Below are 21,608 nucleotides of genomic sequence, written 5' to 3' on the forward strand. Positions count from 1 at the left end.
TGTGGAATCTAAAAAAAAAAAAAAGAACATAAATACAAACAGAAACAGACTCATAGACATAGAACACAAACTTGTGGTTGCTAAGGGGGAGGGAGGTGGGAAGGGATACACTGGGAGTTCAAAATTTGTAGATACTGACAGGCATATGTAGAATAGATAAAAAAGATTATACTGTATAGCACAGGGAAATATATACAAGATCTTGTGGTAGCTCACAGCAAAAAAAAACATGACAATGAATATACGGATGTTCATGTATAACTTAAAAACTGTGCTCTAAACTGGAGTTTGACACAACATTGTAAAATGACTATAACTCAATAAAAAATGTTAAAAAAAAAAAAAGCTCATCCACATACATTTTTTTTGTATATTCTCACCTCAAAAAAAACCACAATAAAGACAGTCTGAGAGCTGGAGCCATCAGTAGAGCTGCCTGCTTCCCAGGAAAAAACAAATTGGATAAGCTGACCCTGAAAGGGCAACTACTGTGATATAAGGCTTGAGGGAGGGGAAGGAAGCAGGATTTGGCAGAGGGAGGGGCTGGACTATGGTGCAGTCTCAAGGGAGGCCCCGGGGACCCTACAGGAGTGGCCAAGAGGGGATTAGGTCAAGTATACAAGGGTGGCCTTAGATAGGAGCACAGGCTACAGCAGGTTTTCTCAATCTCTGCACTTTTGACATTTTTGGTGGGATAATTCTTTGTTGTGAGGAGGCTGCACTGTGCATTGTAAGATGTTTAGCTGCAACACTGGCCTCTACTTATCACCCCCTTTGTAACAACCAAAAATGTCTCCAGCAATTGTCAAGTGTCCCCTGGGAGGCAAAACTGCACCCATTTGAGAAGCACTGATCCACAGTAAAAGGAGGAAAGGTAAAGCACTATCAGAGGATAAGACAACCACTCAATGTATGAAATAAAAAGACAAAGCTGAGCTTATTGCTCACTGTAGGTAGTGAGAGTTATGCTTGTCAAGCACAGGCTTAGAGCAGACCAAACTGCTAATCTTATATTAGATTCTGAGACAGCGGGGAGTTCAGAGATTGATGAACTTTCAGAGGTCTAAGTATGTTGACACCATCTGTAGAAGCGATAACTTGGGGGAGACTATTGTGGATTGGTTGGCACTCAGAGGTGTGTGTATTGAAGTGAGTCTGTAATCGGCTGATTTTCAGAATCAATGAGTTGTCTTTGAGCTTGCAAAAGTATGTTTACTGGGGTGAGTTATCCATTGACTGAACTTAAAACTGGCTCTGTAAACAATAAAGTCCTATTGTATAGCACAGGGAACTGTACTCAGTAACTTATAATGACCTATAATGAAAAAGAATATGTATAAATATAAATGTAGAACTGAATCATTATGCTGTACACCAGAAACTAACATAATGTTGTAAATCAACTATAATTCAATTAAAAAAACTGGCTCTGATTTCTGGCTATTACCATGGGAATGTAGAAACAAAAAATTCTCAGTACTCTATATGCTGGTGGGTAGACGTGGTGGTGGAAATTTGTGGACATTCTCTTCTGATTGCTTTCACTACTTAAGCGAAATAGGAAACAAAGACATCAGCAGACAGGGAGGATGGATTCAAAGAGGCACTGAAGGTTTGGGAGAAAGATTATGAAATAGTCATCTATGCAAGTAGGAGAGGAGGTAGACTAGGGAAATGTAATATGATTACTGGGCAGAATTAATGGCTTACTTGAGGTCAACAATATAAAGAGAGACAAATCAGCATGTGTGCATTTTTCTTTCACCATATTCAGCTGAAAGAGTGCAGGAGCAGAGAGGTGAAAAGTTTGAACTCAATTGTGATCGAGGTTTTGCCAAATGAGTACTACAAAGCAAGAAAGGTTCAAGGAAACTGAGAATACATTCAAGAGAATGTATAATTTTTAGCTTATTTATTTTGATTTTCATTATAACATTATCAAACATAATCATGGAAAGAATAATATAATAAGCCCCTGTGAGTCTGTCACCTAAACCCAACAATTAAAAACATTTTGCGATCTTTTTTCATCTATTCCTCCTCACATTTTCTCCTCCTTCGGATTTTTAATTTCTGTATGCTAAGCATGTGCTCTACCATTGAGCAATTCCCCCATCCCCACCCTCAGAATTTTAAAGCAACTCCCAGACATCATACTAGTTCACCCATAAATACCTCAAGATGTAACTCTTATAAGTAAGGACTTTTTAAAAATCATAATCACAATGCCATTATCACGAATAACAAAACTAGCAATAACTCTTTAATATTAACTAATTCTCAGTCCCTATTCAAATTTTGCAAAAGAATGATGATAATGATTGGCAATGAACTTAAGCTGGCTAAGGAGAGAAGAAATATGGCAGGTAGTGGAGTGAGGGACAATGTAAAGGCTTGAATCAGCAAGCTGAAGGTCCTGGTGGGTGAGTATATTATTGGAGTTAGGAGCCCACACAGAGTGAGCTGAAGGGTCGGGATGGTCCTACTTTCATCTTTGCCCATTGCTCAGTGACATCAGTCATCTTTGTTGATTTTATGAGACAAACTCCTTCCAGTCTGGGCTGCTGGGAAATTCTGTGCAGATCTCTTTCCCACAATCTCATCTATTTTAGCTCCAGCACTGATACTCTCAGGAGAATGTGCAGACTGAATTAGGTCCTTCTTTTTATACCCTTGGTACTTCTTTGGAGCACTTATAAGTTCAAAACTGCAGGAAAACTTTTTTTTTTAACGTCTAATTCTACTAAAAACTATGTCTCCTTTGTTCACTGCTGTCATTGCCAGCGTCGAGGGCAGCGTCAGTAGGATACCCTCAATAAATATTTTTTGGACAAAGCAGGGAGGGAGTGTTTGATAATGTCAAATACCAGGGACTTCTAAACCCACCTGTAATGGGGCTTCTAAGAAGGGTTCTAAACTATTTACTCTCAAGTGACGGTCAGCATTTCCTCACATTTAAAAAGCTATAACTTAGGAGGGCCTTATGAGTTAATTACTTTAAGACTAAATGGGGCCCCTCACCCCTGCTTGAATTCGGAGACAGCGCTCTAAAAACCCCTTATTAACCCAAATATGCTCATGCATAAAGGAAATGACTAATCTAGGTATCTAACCAGAGCCCTGCCGTGATGGTTTACCTCTTTCTAAAATGAGGGTTTCTAAGATGGCCAAGAAAGGCTGAGCCCCGCAGTCAGACTCGGCAGGTCGCGTGGGCAAACGCGCTGGAGGCCGCCTCCAGGGGAGGATCTTAAACACCCAGAACGGAAGTTCCTGAGTCTTCACACCCGCGGGAAGCAACTCGGCGATGGACCAAGATGGCGGCGCCCAGTGAGGGGCCGGCGTTTGCCGCGGGGGTCGAAAAGAATTGGAGTGCGGTTGTTCGCTCCCCCGAAGGGACTCCCCAGAAAGTCCGGCAGCTAATAGATGAGGGGATTGCCCCAGAAGAGGGAGGCGCAGAGACGTGAGTCTGCGAGTCCACCATGGGTCTGGCGACGGCAGTTGGACAGGGTTTGGGAAACGCGGGCCAGAGGGGATACCCTGGGTCTGTAACTTGGGTCGTGGGGATAACTTTTGTTTCGGGATCTCAAAGAGACTGGGGTTACTACTTAGTTGACTTTAATGTCCTACTCGGGAGGTACTGAATTCCGCACCGCAGGCGGAATTTTGCCACAAGATGGGTTTTTGCGGGGAAGGAAAAAAAGGGACCGCTGAGTATGCGCACCTAACTTAGTTGGGATTCCTAACCTTTTTTGAGCCCTAAAAACCTTTAGCAGCCAGGTAAAACTTATGAACACCTTCTTATAATTATATTTTTTAAATGCATAAAGTAAATTACATAGGATTATAAAGGAAACAAATTACGTTGGAATGCAGTTACTAAGATAGTAAAAGAAAAAGTTATACGGTAAAACCTCAAAGATTAAAGAGTTAAATAATATCTAGTATTATACCTATTATCTACCATAATTTTGAAGTAGTAATGAACATAAATGGTATTTCGAAACAAGTGCAACAACCATAATGTGGTGACAAAATACTTGTAATTTCCACTGGTGACAAATTTACAGGTACTGCTGATGTTACTATGGCTTTTTAGATTACCTTTGTTCATAATGGAAGGCAATGCTCCATTTCAGTTAGGGGTTACTAAAGTTAATGTCATTTTTTTTCCACCCAAAAAAAATCCTCTGAATTTTTTTCCAAGAAGCACATCTCCTTCAGGCTCTCTCTGACTCTTAAAAGGATTCTTAGAATAAATTAACTTCTTTTGAGTTATATTGTTGGTGTAATTCTAATTTTAGTTAAATTACTTTTGTCTTCAGCAGTTCCTTCCTCTATCCCTTCTCAGGAGCTGTTGAAATGCCTTTCATGGAAAATAAAAGAATTGTTTTGCTGGGGTTTTTCTCCTCCCTGGATTTTTTTCATGAAATATCCTACAGGTCTTTTACTTTGATTTAAATTTTCGAATTAGTTCTTTTGGAGGAGGAGTGGGATCAAGGGTCAATTCAGCTAGAAATATCAAAATTGTTTTTTGCTGTTAAAAGTGTTGAATTTCTAAGGTGGTTCAAATTGTATAATGCACAGAAGCCTGAGTCTTATTTTGTGTTTACTGAAGTTGTGCAAAATACTGTTGGAGAACAGTAAGTGAGGTGGAAGAACAGTTTGCCTGTATAGGATTAGTCGAGCTTGGTGAAGGTAGGAATTGCTTGAAACTTAGATTTGACCAACCTGTGAAGAGATTTGGATGCCAGACGAAAGAATTTGGATTCTATTTAGTAAGTATTTTGAAACCATTGAAAATGTTAAGCAGAGAAATGACATGACTGAAATGAATTTTAGGAAGGTTAAAATCCAATGTGGTGTGCAGAGAAGCTAGATAGAAAATGTTTAGGCAGAGTAATGCCGTGAAAGGATTACCAACAGTTCTCCACTTTATTTTAGGAAGGACACATCTGCCACATTCCAGTCAGTTAATGGATCACCCCAGGCAGAAGACCCTCCATTGGAATCTACAAGCAAAGAAGCCTTCTTCAGCAGAGTGGAAACATTTTCTATATCCTTTTTTAGTTCATGTGAATTGCACTTTCTGCCTGCTTCTGGAATTGTTCTTCTCCCAGGCATAACACCCCTTACTCTGATATTTTAATTCTTAGAATTAAACTTGGGTAAGACATTTTTTAAGGAATATTAGCATTATAAAATGTTATCCCAAAAGGGACATTTGAAATCTAACATTTTCCTTTTTAAAGAAAAAACTAAAAGCCTGAGAGAAGAAAGAATAATAACTAACATTTTGATAATGTGCCTTCACATATATTATCACACTTGATCTTCACCTTAAACCTACAGAAATAGGTATTGTTATTCTCATTTTACAGAAGAGGAAACAGTTTCAGGTAGGTGATGTGACTTACCTGGGGTCAACCTGCTAGCAGATGGCAGAGCCAGGATTATAGCAGAAGGCTCTTGGCACCCAAACCTAATGTTTTTTGAGGCGATATGACACTTCCTGTCTCTTTGAAGATTTTCCTCTCTATGTTAGTTATCTGTAGTTGCATAACAAATTACCCTAAAACTTAGTGGCTTAAACCCACAAGGACTTATTATCTCACATCTCTGTGGATCAGGAATCCAGGCGCAGCTTGGCTGAGTCCTGGCTCAGGGTCTCTCTCAGATGTAATCAAGATGTTGGCTAGGGCTGCAGTCATCTCAGGGCTAGACTAGGAAAGGATCCACTTCCAAGCTCACTCATGTGGTTGCTGGCCGGATGAATTTCCTCATGGCTGTTGGATTGAAGGTTTCATTTCTATCCTGGCTATTGGCTGGAGACCTCCCTATGTTGCTTGCTATGTGGGCCCCTCCACGGGGGCAGTTTACCTCATGGCAGTGGGCTTCTGTCAGAGTGAGCAAGCAAGAGAGAGCAAGATAGTAGCTAGATTCTTTTTGTAACCTAATCTCAAGTGACATCACATCACTTTTGCCATTTTCTATTCACTGGAGTGTTTGGGTTTTGGGGTTTTTTTTTTTTTTTAATAATTATAGACTTAGAGAAAGGTTACAAAAAAACTTCTTTCTGAGTACGCAAAAGTAAATTGCCAAAGTAATACCTCATTACCCCCAAATATTTCCCACAAACAAGGACTTTGTCTTACATAACCACAATTAAACCATCAAAACTAGGAAGTTCGCATAATAAATTACTACCATCTAACCCTCAGACCATAATCATTTCGTCACTTGTCCTAATATTCTTTACAACAAAAGGATTCAGTTGAGAATGCTCAATTTTTTCCTTCAATTTCATGACCTTGATACTTTTAAAGATTATAGGCCAGTTATTGTGTAGAATATGTGTGTGTACTTGTCTGATGTTTCATTATGATTAGATTCAGGTTATGCAGGAGCATCATAGAAGTGATACTGTGTTCTCATTGCATCCTGTCAGGTGGCACATGATTCTGATCTATCCCATTACCAGGGATGATCATTTTGATCAACTGATTAAGGGAGTATCTGTCAGTCTTTTCCACTGTGAAGTAACTCTTTCCTCCTTGGTAATTAAACTTTTAGTGGGGGCTGCTATGAAACTATGATCCCGTTCCTCATCAAACTTTTTTTGAACTTATTTGTAGCAGCATAGGCTTATGATTTCCTTTTTTATTCATTGGGTTATAATCCATTACTGTTACATAAATTTTGACACTCCAGTTGTCCCTGATTTGGTGAGTGGAAGCCCCATTAGATGCTCTTTTTACCCAACTTGGCTCCAGCACCCCAAAGTGGGCCCACCCCTGTGTGGACTCCCTCTTCACCCAACTTGGGTTTTGATTCCCAGCACTGAGCTGCCTCTCCCCACCCTCCTGTTTCTGTCCTCTGCCTTACTCACCACATGATGGCTTTAGGACAGAATTGCTCAGGAAGGGGAAGGTATTTTAACCATCCTTCTACTGCTGTCTTGGATTAATTCCTGACATTGATACAGCATTTAGAACTATTTCCTTTTGTGTTTTTGTTGTTGTTGTTGTTGTTGTTGTTGTTGTTGTTCCTATAGGTATAAATTGATTGCCACTTTGGATATTTAACTTAAGCTAGTTAAGTGATTCTGTTACTTTTATTCTAACAATCCCAGCTCCTTTAACATTTACATCTAAATTCTGTTTCTAGCCTTCAGTCTCCTTCTGCTGATGTTGGAATGTTTTCAAAATCCCATTATCCCTTATAAAAATATAGAAATTTCCTTGATCTTTGTTCGTGTTTTATCTTATTTTTCCCCTGTGCTCTGTAAAACAAGAGCTCTATAGATAAAAGAAAAAGCTGAGTGTTGAACATTAGAGATCAGTAAATGTTTTAGGACATTTTCCCAAGCACACATTCGTGGATGACCTTGATGTTCTTGGTCTATTTAAAGCATATAGGAGAGGCTGTGGAGAAAAGGGAACCCTCCTACACTGCTGGTGGGAATGCAGTTTGGTGCAGCCACTGTGGAAAGCAGTATGGAGATTCCTCAGTCTCCATAGGAATGGACTTACCATATGACCCAGTAATCCCACTCCTGGGCATATATCCAGAAGGAGCCCTACTTCTAAAAGACACCTGCACCTCAATGTTCATAGCAGCATTATTTACAATAGCCAAGACATGGAAACAGCCTAAATGTCCATCAGCAGATGACTGGATGAAGATGTGGTATATTTATACAATGGAATACTACTCAGCCATAAAAACCAACAACATAACGCCATTTGCAGCAACATGGATGTTCCCGGAGAATGTCATTCTGAGTAAAGTAAGCCAGAAAGAGAAAGAAAAATACCATAAGAGATCGCTCATATGTGGATTCTAAAAAAAAGAAAGAAGAAGAACATAAATACAAAAAAGAAACAAACTCATAGGCATAGAATACAAACTTGTGGTTGCCAAGGGGTGGGGGGTGGGAAGGGATAGACTGGGAGTTCAAAATTTGTAGATACTGACAGGCATATGTAGACTAGATAAACAAGATTATACCATATAGCACAGGGAAATATATACACGATCTTGTGGTAGCTCACAGCAAAAAAAAAAAAAATGTGACAATGAATATATGTATGTTCATGTATAACTGAAAAATCGTGCTCTACACTGGAATTTGACACAACATTGTAAAATGACTATAACTCAATTAAAAATGTTTAAAATAAAATACTAAAAAAAGAGTATATACTACACGCACACATTAGTATATAGCAGTCAAATTTTGAGGTGGGAGGAATAATGGATATTATTAGTTTTACTGACTTTCTTCTTCAGAAGGTAAAAGTAGATGTGATACAGTGGTAGAGCATAGATGAGAGAGAAAATACTTCTGCTTGTTTGACTTCCACCATTCTTTGTTGCTCACACATATCCCAGTGCTTTCCCTAGTGTTTTAAAATCCCTAGTATTTCACATTAAGCAAAAGTGAATCGCTTCTATACCTTACCCCACAACCAATAATTTTTTTAAAAATTTTAAACATATGAAATACATAGGACTTCCTAGTGAAAAAGTTCACAACTGTTTTCCCTCCACTTGTTACTCAAATGACCATCATTCTGTGAAGCATGTGCCTATGGTTAAAAATAGTTAACCCTTTTCATATTGCTTTTCCTCTTAATTTAATGTGTTTATTCCTATATACTTGAAGAATAATTTAAAGTTTTGATTTCTGACCTGTTCATTTTAATGTACTTGGCAGTGTTGATTTTCTTAACATGAATACTCTTTAAAATGGGCGGGTAAGCCCCCTGAGCTGTCCCCACTTGTCTGTGCAAAATATGGCTGGGTCACAGTTGAGTGTGATATGCTGAAGTGCTCCAGCTGTCAGGCTTTTCTCTGTGCCAGCTTACAGCCAGCTTTTGATTTTGACCGATGTAAGTATAAAGTACGAATTACATTTTTCTCCATATTCAAAAGATCTCTATACTGGTTCTTCTGAAAAGACCAGTCACTTGTGTTTGATCAAAGATTGTGTACTTCTATAAATAAGCAGTGAATTTGTGATTGCCTTCACTCTAATTATTAGCTTCAGTCATTACTTTTTTAAAAAAGCTCAGCTACTTTTACAGTAAACCTGTTTATGTGTTCTGGGAAAATAACAGCAGGGTGTTTTGCTTTATGATTCCGAAATCTATGCTGAGGCAGAGACACAGGACTTTAATGAAGGCTCACACTTTGGAATGCCCTGCCTTACATGATATGTGATATCTCCTCTGTTACTGATCTTCGAATCTTGATTTAGAACTTGTTTGGTGAAAAACACTAAGTTGATGCAGTTGCTGATATTTTTGTATCGTTTAAAATTCTCTTAGTTATTTTTATTTTTAGTACTGTGCTCTTAGAGACTCTTGGCCACCGTATTTTGAATCTATATAGTGTTTTTAAGGCATTGCTACCTATGTGGGTTTCAGATAAGGAACGATGTGCTGAGCTGAAGAAAGCCTTGTGTAGTGCCCATGAGAAGTTCTGTTTCTGGCCAGACAGTCCCTCTCCAGGTACTTATACATTCCAAGATTTCCCGTTTACCATCTCTTCTTTGTCACTGCATTTCTAATATTGTCTGGGTTTTTTGTTTTTTGTTTGTGAAAATCCAGTCTTTGAAGTTTCTGTTTCTTCATTTCTCTTTGTGCTTTTTAAGAACTAACATTCACTCACCTATTGTGTTATTACTTTATTAAGTGCTTTTGACATGCCAAAGGCTCAGCCATGCACGTATTATCCAGTTTAATCTTCACAGGGGTCCTGGGAGGTAGATATTACCAACCCAGTTTTTTTAGGTGAGGAAATTAAGACTCAGAAATCTTAAAACCAACTAGTGAGGAGCCATAACTATGGTTTTGTCTGATTTCAAACCCTCTGCTTTTCCCACCACAGCAAGCAGCTGTGTATTCTCCCCAGGCTTCCTGGTACATGAGTGGCACTAATAGTGGCAGTTAAACAGGGTTCGGTTGCTAAAGAGGACCCCAAATGAGAGTGATTACAAGTCTACAGTTTATTACAGTAAAACAGCACAATATGTCAGTAGTATTGAAGTAAAGATATCACAGCCAAAGACTACCCCACGGCAAGGAGTCTGGAGAAGCCAGGCGCAGGCTCCTGTGTAAGGGCTGTGGCTGTATGCATTCTCTCTTGAATCGCGAACCACTGGTGTGCCCACAAAACGCTTCAGAACAAGAGAGCCTCAAATGTAGTCTCCAGTGAGATTTGTTTATGTTTTGCTGGTCTCATAGGCATGTTCCTGCTGAGTAACCAGCCCCAACAGCAGAGCCCTCTGGGGGGCTCAACCAAGAACAGGCGCAAAATCCTTTGGATCCATGGTTACAAAGCAGCATAGTTAATCCATGTATTCCATGCTTGACCAGAACTCTGTGCCATGTGGGTATGTTCTTTATTTCAGTAAGGCAGCTCAGGCTAATTCCAGGGTCACTGATGCCCAGGAATATTCCATGAATAACCACCAAGAGGAAAAACTAGATTGAAAGTGATCGTAGAGTGCCATCTACTGATAAATGAAGAGACGACAGAAAAGGAATTAAATAAAATTTTTAAAGTGAAGGGGACTGTATAACAAGGATTTCCTGCTGTTGGCCTAGCTATTTCACTGTATAGTGCAACACAACTCAGTCCTGTGAGGATGTGCATCTGTCTCTGTCCAGTATACTCAGGACAGAGATTCTCTGTCTGCTTAGGCCTCTGTTGGTGGTTCCCAGCTCTTGTTACTATATCCTGCACTTCCTTGATTCTGTTCATAACTCAGCTACCACCTACTTGCAGACTCCTAACTTCTATCCAGACCACTCTTTTGAGCTTGACTCATATTTTCAACTACCTTCTAAACATTTCCACTTAATGTCTTGCAAGTACCTAGAACTCAGAATATACAAAACTGATTTCTTCATCTTATGCTTAAAACTTTATTCATTTCTTATGTTGTCTCCATCTTGGTAAATGGTACTGACCTCCCCCTCCGGTTGTCCTAGCCCAGCACCTGGAAGTCACCTTAGATGCTCTTGCATTCATCACCAGCTAGCCCTATCCATTCTGCCTGCTACACAGATCTCACCTATGACCTCTAATTATATCTTCCCTTGATTTGCTTTTCTAACATTCAGGAGACTTTCGTGTGGAGAAAGGAACACCCACGACTATTTATACTTAAATCTTGCCTTTATTAAGCATATCTAATGAAATTGTGAAGGTAATTTTTTTCCTAACATTTATCAGAAATTACAAACTAAGTTAAATCCCTGTAAACATTTTAAATTATAATTACTAATTTATTAGGATGGATTATTTTTATTATTTTAGGACTAATTATTTGATTAGGTCAAATACTTTAAAGTAGAAAAAATATACACATACATTAATTGTAAAACATAAACTTATATTAAAATATTTTTATGATGGTTTTAATTTCTCCTCTGTTCACTCTTTTACCTGCATAGGTTTTTACTGGTACTTTCTTAGAGCTGTAACAATCAAACCAAACCCCGAATTAGAAAATGGTTAGAAAGGTGTTGGTACCTGGTTTCTTCTCCTGCGTTTTGTTAAACCAGAGGCACTGGTAATCAGGACATGTTTTCTTTTATCGTTAAACCTCACTTGATTATTTTAAAGTCCACACATTTTTCTCATTGATTTTAGTTTTTTATAACCTGACTTTTCTAGTAAAATGATGCATCTTTTAAAATTAATGATGTGTTTTGATTCATTCGGTTACTTGCAACAATTTTAAATAATTTGATAAACTCTTGAGGAATATTTTGTTGCCCTTGAGTATCGAAAGTGTCTATATTTTATTTTTAACTTTTTAAATAATTTCTAAAATTTTGAATTTGTTTCAAGTATAGAAAAAATTGTAGGTAATAATAGAAAACATGTCTGCATCTACCACCCAGCCCCACCTAGTCCTAACGTTTTGCCATCCTTACTTCAAAACCAGCCCACCCTGCTTTCTCTCCGTTAATCAGGCAGAATTACAGATACAGCTGTGTAATCCTTCCTGATGTCATTCCGTGCTTCCCTAACCTGCAGTCACTACTATCCTGAATTTGGTGTTCATGATTTGCTTACATGGTTTCTATGTCTACACCGTTCACGTGTATCTATAAGCAATATATATGACACTATTTACTTGTTTTAAAATTTTCTGTATATGTTATCATTCTGTATGTATTCTACAACCTGCCTTTTGTTGGGAGGGGGTCAGCTTTTTTGAAATTAATCCTTGTTGTCACTGTAGCATGTTTGAAGCTTTATAACTAGTAGCGCCATCTAAAATTTTAATCTCCTGGGAGATGAGGGATAATGTGTACCTAGTTAACTCTCCCTTTAGGAAAGTCGGCTTATTCATTTTTAGAACCTACTGTCAGGCCCTCTTTCTGCATGATTGTTGTGTATGACTATCACTGGAACCCTTTTTACTGTTACTGTCATCACAGGTGCTAATTTAATTAAGCCTTCCTATCCTTGGTACAGTTCCTACTTATTCTAATTCTGTTTAGTATATTCGCTCTTCCCTTCTCTGTTTACACAGATTTTGAGCTTTTAGAGTATAGATTAATATTTTTCATCAAATTTGGGAAGTTTCAGTTGGTATTTCTTCAAATATTCTTCCTGCCCCTTTCCCTCTCTTTCTTCTGAATCTCCTGTTATGTAGATGTCAGTGTGCTTGATGGTATCCTGTAAGTCTCTGTTCATTTTTCTTCTTTCAACATTGATGCTCCTTCTCTCCAGCCTTATTTCACTAATATCTTACAGGGAGTATTATTTTAGCTGACTTTAATGTCTGCTAAACTTACTTCTTTACATCCAGACTGACCCTTTAGTCTCTAAACTAATGCATATTATCTATAATATCACTTCCCCCTTTAAAAAAATCTTTCAGTAGTTTCCCATCACATACATTAATAAAGTCATGGTCTGGCTACTGTCTATATTTTAACCTTATCTCCGACTAGCCTCCCTACAGGCATACTTTGTTCCAGCCCTGTGAAATTCTTTAGATTTCCCCAAATGTGCTACCCTCTAGGGATTTACTTTTACACACTGTTTTTGGTTTTTTAAATTCAGCTTAGACCTGAGTGCTTCTAAAAGACCTTTCCTGAGACTCTGCTTTTTAAATATAACCAAAAAAATCATCACAGCCCTACCTCCCAAAATCAGTAATTTCTTAATATTATCAAATATCTTGTCAATTTTACATCTTCCCTATTGTTCTATACATGCTTTTTAAAAATTTTTTTACAATTGCACCCATATAAGCTTCCAGTTTACCTCTTCCACAGATCGATTTGGGATGTTGCCATTGGATGAGCCTGCTGTTCTTGTTAGTGAGTTTCTAGATCGTTTTCAAAGCCTTTGTCACTTGGACCTCCAACTTCCTTCCCTGAGGCCAGAGGACTTAAAAACTATGGTGAGTTTTTCTTGGCTAGCATGTAGTGGCCTTCAGTTGCCACAGCATGAAACATTTCTTTTAATGACAAGAGGATGCGGGTATCTATGATGAGATGTGCTTATTTGTCCCTCAACTGACCTTTTTCCAGTCTCCTCCACCAGAAAGACGGCTTGAGGGTTTAAGTAAATTGGTTCCATTTAAACTTTTAAATATGATTTTTTAAGTGACATAAATTCAGTTTTATCTTGACTTAGTACTTAAACTATTTAACAGAAGATACTGATATATGACTTCATATGGTTTATTGCATACCATTTTCCAAAGAAAATGCTAGAGAAGTTGTTAACTCCTTTCTCCTTTGTAAATACAAATTTTGAAATGCTCTGGCCCATCTGTACTTTGAAACTGAACATTTACTGTCTGATTTCATCAGCCTATGGGTACTCACTCTGTCAAGACAAACTTTACTGTAGGAAATAGAAGCTATTATTTTGCTTCTTCAAGTGGAGAGGCTATTATGGATTTTAGCACCAAACAATTAACCTCTGATGCCTATTATAAATGTCCCCTTGTTCCTTGCCAAGGCAATTTTTTTTCACCCTGTCATAGTTCTTTATTATTCTTAGAACAAAAGTAAAGACTGTGGCAAGCTCTTCTGTTGTGTAAATTCAGTGTCAGGTCAGGATACAAAGAGTAGTCTGTTGTCATTATTTGGGTTTGAAGTTTACAGGTTTCAGAGAAAATATGCAATTGGTAAATTGAAAACAAGTCAGTAATAAGGAAAGATGTGTTAGTTCCAGGAAAACTGCCACCTTTTTCAATCAGCAGGTCCAGGGCAGTTCAGAAAGCTTCTGTGTGATACGGTAGCCTATGCTAGAATTAAGTCCTCGCCAATGAAGGGAATTGTCTTCATGTTTGTCATTTTTTTCATGATTTTTACCTTGTACCATCTAGATACATCATTATCTATTAATTCTTTTCATGGTGGTAAAAACTTTAAGTCTTTTATCTTGATTCCTTTGTAGTGCTTGACAGAAGACAGAATTGGTCTTCTCCTACACCTGCTTGAAGATGAACTTGATCACCGAACTGATGAGAGAAAAATTGCAACCAAATTAGGCTCAGACATCCAAGTCCACGTCACTGCCTGCATTCTCTCTGTGTGTGGCTGGGCGTGTAGGTCAGCCAACTTGCCTGGGGACATGAACTGTGACAGTATTATATACCCATATACATCAGTCACTGATAGCATTTGGAGATCACATGGTGTTTCCTGTGGGAAAAACAGAGACAAAGAAAAACTGAGGGAGTGAGGGGAGGACAATAAGAATTAGTAGCAAAACCAGAACTTTGTTTCATTTACTATCACTTCTCAGCTGGGAATTTGTGTTCCTATAAATAGTGAAACTTTTCTGTTTTGAGGAAGAAAAATCTGTTTAATTGATAAAAACTACCAAAGGAAGCACCAACTGGAGTGCTCTAGGCCCCATGTTGGTGTTTCTACTCCAGCTGCTCAGTTTGGCACAGACTCCCTCTGAGACAGAAGACTATCAGACCAATTTTGATTTCCTTTAAATATGCTCTTTTTTTGTAGATTAAGAAACATTTTTCATTTACTAGGAAAAATCTTTTAAAGGGACAGAGAAATTTATTAAATATACCTTTAAAATAGTCTTGCTGTAGAGAGCACACTAAGGCCCCTAGATCTTTCTATAAGAAATATGTGAACAGTGAAATTGGGTCCTGAGATCAGAGGACAAGCCCTGAGAGCACGTGGTTCCAAGTCCACTGGACTGTTCCAGAGATTTCTCTGATGAAATGAAGCATACTCACAAATCACTATGCTTATTCCCTTGGAAATGTTACCTTCTGAGAAAACTGTCTTTTCTGTTCCTACCTAGTTCTTCCTTGGAACCTATGCAGCTCTCCCTGATAACCTGTTCACAGTGTATGAGGAAGGTGGGGCTCTGGGGCTTCCAGCAGATTGAGTCGTCCATGACCGACCTGGAGGCCTCCTTTGGCCTGACCAGCTCCCCACTCCCAGGCTCTGAGGGCCGGCCAGAGCGCTTCTCGCTGGTGCCTGAATCTCCTCGGAGGATGATGACCCGCAGCCAGGATGCTACATTTTCCCCAGGCTCAGAGCAGGTATAGACTGACTTGGCTTGTTCGGGGTGGACATTTTAAAAAGAGCATTATTGCCAAAAGGGCTGTCGATGGAAAAGTCGGAAATTGACTTAAGTTGGTTAACTTGGGCTAAGCTTCACCTGTAACCACGTTGATCAGAATACTACAGAGTGGTTTTATTCACTGGTTGCAATGGAGACACTAAATTCATTATTTTGTATAGAAATCTAATATTCTTTGAAGAGTTTAGTTATGTAGACAGTTCAGAAACTAAATTCTTATATTTATAAAGCCTTAGCTTTCTCATGTGTCTAGAAATATTTCTCCTAACCATAGTCATTAATGTCATGGGGCTGTTTCCATCCTTTGCCCCCTTCCTTCAGGCTGAAAGGAGCCCAGGTCCCATCATCTCCCGGACTCGAAGCTGGGACTCTTCCAGTCCTGTTGACCGTCCTGAGCCGGAGGCCGCTAGCCCCACCACCAGAACCCGCCCAGTGACCCGAAGCATGGGAACAGGAGACCCCACCGGCCTGGAAGTGCCATCTAGTCCTCTTCGGAGAGCCAAACGGGCTCGCCTCTGCTCCTCCAGCAGCTCAGTGAGTCCGCCTGCGCATGTGGAGGTCCCTGAGCACAGTAGCACGGCACAACCTCCCCGTGCAGCACTGAGAAGCAGGCTGAGCCCGTCCCGGGTGCCATGGCTGTGAGGAGGCCATATGAATAAGTTTAAAGATGGGACAGTTAGGTGACCAGAGTGGGTAAAAAATGAAGGGGTTTTGTTATTTGTTTCTTTGAGACGGATTCTGGAGATGTAATGGATTTGTCAGGCCCAGGGGACAGCAGTGAGAAGGGGAGACAAACCCGATAAGGTATGGTTTAACATGAAAGGAGTGGGAGAATTTTAAAAATGAGATGGAAATACATAGGCAAAGTTTAAAGGAGAACATAAAACTAGAAACATGGGCACTGTGAGACTCTGGACTTGACAATGAACAGCAGGGCCTCCCCAAACTTACATAGTATCTGCCCTTTCCTAAATGATTTCTCTTCCTCTTCCCTAGGACACATCTTCCCGAAGCTTCTTTGACCCCACTTCTCAGCACAGAGACTGGTGCCCTTGGGTGAATATCACATTTGGCAAAGAAGCCAGGGAGAATGGTGGACCTGAGGTAGAGGCCAGCACCCCAGCAGAGCCGGGCTGGAAGGCAGTGCTGAACATCCTCTTGGCCCACAAACAGTCTAACCAGCCAGCTGAAACCGACTCTATGGTGAGATAAGCCATAGCCCTGATCTTGTGCAGCACCTGCTGTTTATGGGATGAGGAGCAGAAGCCGGTCCTATAATTAGCACCCTTCCTGCCCCTAGCTTTCATAAGTCAAGGTAGACTCAGTCTGGTCTCATCCTGGAGAACACGCATGGGACTGGTTCAGTCTTTCTGCAATTTAGCATTTGGCATTCCACCAAATTCTGATAAATTCTTTGTCTTCTCAACTCAAACGACTCAGAGAAGAGAAGTACAGAAACAGAGATGAATAGGCAGCTGCTCTGGCCTCGTGTTGCAAAACAGCTGCTTTTTCCATCTGAGTTGCTGTCACTTGGGTTTGGAGCCTGGCCAGTTAACTTAGCTGTCTGGGCCACTGCTCTGCCACCACGATTACACTTTTGTTCCTCATAGTGGGCACATTACTCTGCTATGTACTGCGGCCCCAGGCTGGTGCACTAAACCTCAGCCAGCCATTTGCATCAGTCACTGCTGCTTGTAACACTGGTGGGTAAATGCAAACCCATCAGTCCAGCTGAGAAAACAATTCAAGTGTTGCTCGATGGAAAGGATGGAAGTGAGAGGAGGGTGGGTGTTAAGGAATCCTGAAAACTGGATTCTCTTTCCTTTGCTGGCTTATTCCCCAAATTTGCCATGTAACCTGCCTGGTGTAAATACAATCATTTTAAACCTCTGTGCCCTCCAAGGAGAAAGTAAAATAATACTGGCCAGCAGATGTTTATCAGAAGCATTCCCAGATTCATGGTTTTGTAGGATCACAGGATTCCACTGGAGGGAGCTATAGTGATACTAAACACCCAGAATGTACATTCATACCTATAGTTAATATGCAGATGAAGGTTTTCCAAGTTTTTTGCCCCCCCAAAAACTGCATTTTTCCAGTTTAAAAACTTGAAAATACATAAAGCTTTCTGAAGACAAATGTTTGATCCACCTTTGAAATTGGGGAGATCTGTCTTTGCACATGCTTTCTCTGTAGATCCTCATGAAATAGTGTACTGGCAGTTTTAATTGACTCCCCTCTGTCACTCTCATACTAACAAGAAACCCCACAGGGTTTTTTTTGTTGTTGTAGTTGTGTGTGTGGTTTTTTGGGTCTTTTTTGGGGGGGTGGGGTGGAGTGGGAAAAGTTGGCCTTATAACTGGCCCTGGGTTCCAGGACTTTGAAGATCCTTTTTGGCAACTTGCCTTTTAACATTGCCCACAGCTGCTGTGACTGGGAAATACAAAGCTTAATGAGGTGCTGTGGTAAAGGATCTTGAAGCTAGAAAAAAGTTTATGCTGTCTTTCAACTTAAATATCATTTAGTTTTGTAACTGTGTTAACTAAATTGCCCTCAGTCATGAGTAAGAGTTCAACCTTTTCCCTCCTGGAACTGTTTTATTGAGACATTCAGCCAGGGAGAGGATAAGAAAGCAGTGAAAATGTCATCTTACGTTAGAAAGTGGAGGGAACTTTCTCAATTATCTTGCCAGATATGTTTGTGCTCTCACTGAGGCCCTATGCTCATCACTGTGGCTCTCAGGCAGAGAGAACCGAGTGTTCTGCTTCACTGAGGACACTGGTCTTGTAGGGAATTGTTTTGTCTCCCTGTAACACCATTTCTCAGAATCTTAGATCACTTCACAGGCATGGTCAAGTGGCAGTGAGATTCTTCCTATTATTAGCTCTACTGGCTAAAACATGAAGCTGAGAAGGCCAAGGTCATAGTTTAAACTCTTAAGGGTCATTTAACTGTGTTTCATTTGTCGGCCTTGGATTATACTGTTAACACCAGCATGGCATCCTGCAAATGTGAATCCCTGTTCACAAGAAATAATGAATAGGGCCAATTCAACATCACAGATGAGAAATCAGTGCAAAATGCATGCCGCATTAATGGTGGGTCAGAAGTGACAACCTCGAATACAAAGATGAGGGCATATACAGAATCCTGGAGGGAGGACATAAGCTGTATTTAGAGGCTCTGAGTGCATTCACAGTATCTCTCACAGTAGACTTAAGCTTCTTGATTTTCTTGGCTTTAGGTGTATATTATGTATGGCACAATATAAAACTAACTTGTTTTACTTACTCCTAGACATATCTAGATCATTGTGGGAGAAATTTACAGACCACACTTTAAAGCTATCACCCATCCTTTGTCTCTATAAAATATTTAATCTCTAATAATGAGCTTTTCTACTTACAGAGTCTCTCTGAGAAATCAAGGAAGGTATTCCGAATATTCCGGCAATGGGAATCCTTATGCTCATCCTGAAGGTACTGAACCCCTGCAGAGAAGAGGAATGAGTGGCTTTGAAAAATAAAGCCTGGATTCCCTTTTGAGCAGCTGATGCTAAGGTTGTCTCCATTCTGGTTTAATCATATGGAACCCCTGCCCTTGCAGAGGCACGAGTGTCACCACCTGCATCTGACTGAGGGGAGCCTGTTTGCACACGGGCACACGGGCACACGGGTAGGGAGAGGTACAGCAAGCCTGGCTCTGTTAAAGGAGCGCGCGGTACAAAACTCCATAGAGGGCCCAGGACTCCTTGCGAAACTCAACGGAGGACCCAGGACTTGAGCAGTTGTAGTGTTTTTAGTGGCGGCAGTGTTTTGAGGACTTTTATATCCCAGGAACATGTCAGTATGTGTTAATAAAATATTTGTTAAGATTCTTACAGGTGGAGAACTGTTTTCCGCCTTGTCTAATGGGCTGATACAAAGGAAATAGAGACTGAGAAAACTGTAGTGGAGCAGTAAACAAAGTCAAAATTTTAGTTTTCAGGTTGGCTGCAAAGCCTAAATTTATCTGTGATTCTAATCAAAGAGGTATTCCTGAGCCAGAGGCAAGATGATGTTGATTATATCACCAGGAGGTCTCCTGATTTGTTACAGTGAGTGGTAAGCTGATAATTTTCTCTTCACTTCACTAATAATGGAATAAGAGATTATAACAAGGGGAGGAAGGCCCTGCAGAAGAGGCCCCTCTCCATGTGCCTTCTAATGCATGTCTCCACTGAGTGGGGCTCCCCAAGGCACTTTCACTGCTGGTGGGGAGCATTGGTCTTTGTGGTGGAGAAGTTGACCTTGACCTGCCCCATGTAAATAGACTTCCCACTGAGAAAGTGACCATGAGGGACGAAAGGAGCTCTTCTCCAAAATGTCTTATGTTCTTTTACTAACTGTGGTTGGTTGGTTTTATAACTCACTTCTTTTATACTGAAGTTAAAGAACATGATAGACATAATATTCCAACCATGCTAAACTTTAATTTATATCTCAAAAAAGAACATTTTTTTGTACATACTACACCCAACAAAAAATGAAAAATCCCTTAATATCATCTCATACCCAGTCCATATTCAAAATTCCTAACTGTTCCAAAAATGTTCTTTACATCTGATTTGTCCAAACTGGGATCCAGTTCAAGATCATAGGATGCATAAATCTCTTCAGTCTGAAGGACACTCCCTTATTTTTCATGAATGTCAGATTTTAAATTTGTCATTTTTCAGCTCAGATTATCTAAAGGATAAATAGTATTGATACCTCTCCTAAATCAAGCCTCTGTCTGTGGATGAAGCCAGTAGAGGCTGCTTCCAGATGGTTTTTCTAGGGGTGCTCTTTTGCCTTTAGCACTGATGAATGGCCTGACTGTTCATTGTCAGTCTCCGTGGTCCCCTTAGAGACTGACTAATGGGCAGCTTGCTAATGTTACAGAAATGAGACTGGTCCAAAGTGGGAAGCCATTTGCTGACTAGTGACTATGTGAATTAAAAGTCTGCTCTCTAGAAGCTCATAGCCTCTAGGTCACGATTTCTTAAGGAGTGGTAGAGTCGTTAACGTGAGGTATTCAAATGGACTACAAGCCTACTTTCGGTTTATAATGTGGGTTTTTTTTTTTTTAAAGTCTTTCCATTACAATTTTTTATTTATACCTCCCTTAAAAAAAGTTTTTACATTTCTTTAAAATAAGCAGTTACACACATTTTTTGTGTTCTTTTTTTTTTAATCATAAATGGAAGCAGATTGGGATAGACCTGATGTAATTCCAGGAACATTAAGTCTTCCACGTGTGAGGCACTATGCAAAACCCTTACATAATACAAAGATAAATGACCGCTGGGTTTCCACCCTCAAGAAGTTTGTAGTCTAGCCTGAAAGATACATTTATGCATAAATGTTGCATAAGACAAAGAGTGCTAAATACTCTAGGAGTATAAATAAGTTAATTCTCGTGTATGGAATTGGAGAGAATTTCAGGGAAGGTATAGATGTGGGCTGGACCTTAGAGATGAGTAGGAGACATAGGGTCCATGAGAACAGGGACCTTGTCTGTCTTGTTTATAATCTCAACACTTAAAACTGCCTGGCACATGGTAGACACTTAATTAAAAAAGGATATTTGAGGCTGAAGGAGCATTAAGAGCAAATGAGCAGAATTTCATATGCTCCTGAAAGAGCAGGTATCCTGCTGTGGCTAGAGCTTTGCACTGAATAGAACAGAAAGGATAAATAATACAAGTTGGGCCACTTTGGAGTCTTGTATGTTATACCAAGGAGTTTGGTCTTGATTCTGTGGGAAAAGGGAAGCCGTTGGAGAATTTTTGAGCAGGGAAATGGTGTTTTTGCTCGGGAAGAGAATTCTCGTGTCTGAATAGCATACATTAGGGGAAACAGGACTCTGAGGGAGGTATGATGGCGGGAAAAATGGATGCTTCGATAGAAATGTCAGTAGTGACTTCAGCATGATTGGTTTGGTCATGAGGAATTGGGGACGAATCACAGATGACCTTGAGGTTTGTG

The 21,608-nt window shown here is 39.8% G+C and overlaps 1 protein-coding gene across 1 annotated transcript; it reads left to right on the top strand.

The window, feature by feature from the left end:
• Nucleotides 1-3,280: 3,280 nt before the first annotated feature.
• ZC3HC1 (zinc finger C3HC-type containing 1) lies at nucleotides 3,281-19,480 on the top strand. Its single transcript, XM_010975653.3, has 10 exons — nucleotides 3,281-3,460; nucleotides 4,942-5,053; nucleotides 8,741-8,891; nucleotides 9,429-9,512; nucleotides 13,305-13,432; nucleotides 14,440-14,594; nucleotides 15,316-15,559; nucleotides 15,922-16,134; nucleotides 16,597-16,803; nucleotides 19,009-19,480. Exons 1-10 carry the CDS (start codon nucleotides 3,315-3,317, stop codon nucleotides 19,075-19,077), a joined length of 1,509 nt encoding a protein of 502 aa, XP_010973955.1. The 5' UTR covers nucleotides 3,281-3,314; the 3' UTR covers nucleotides 19,078-19,480.
• Nucleotides 19,481-21,608: the final 2,128 nt, after the last annotated feature.

This window comes from Camelus dromedarius, chromosome 7 (genome assembly GCF_036321535.1).
Source record: "Camelus dromedarius isolate mCamDro1 chromosome 7, mCamDro1.pat, whole genome shotgun sequence".
Classification (NCBI taxonomy): domain Eukaryota; kingdom Metazoa; phylum Chordata; class Mammalia; order Artiodactyla; family Camelidae; genus Camelus; species Camelus dromedarius.

Coding starts and splice junctions, on each gene's coding strand:
- ZC3HC1 (XM_010975653.3), top strand. CDS start 3,315: ATGGCGGCGCCCAGTGAGGGGCCGGCGTTTGCCGCGGGGGTCGAAAAG. Junction 5,054..8,740: donor GCAGAGTGGAAACATTTTCT/ATATCCTTTTTT, acceptor TAACATGAATAC/TCTTTAAAATGGGCGGGTAA. Junction 16,804..19,008: donor CAGCTGAAACCGACTCTATG/GTGAGATAAGCC, acceptor TTCTACTTACAG/AGTCTCTCTGAGAAATCAAG.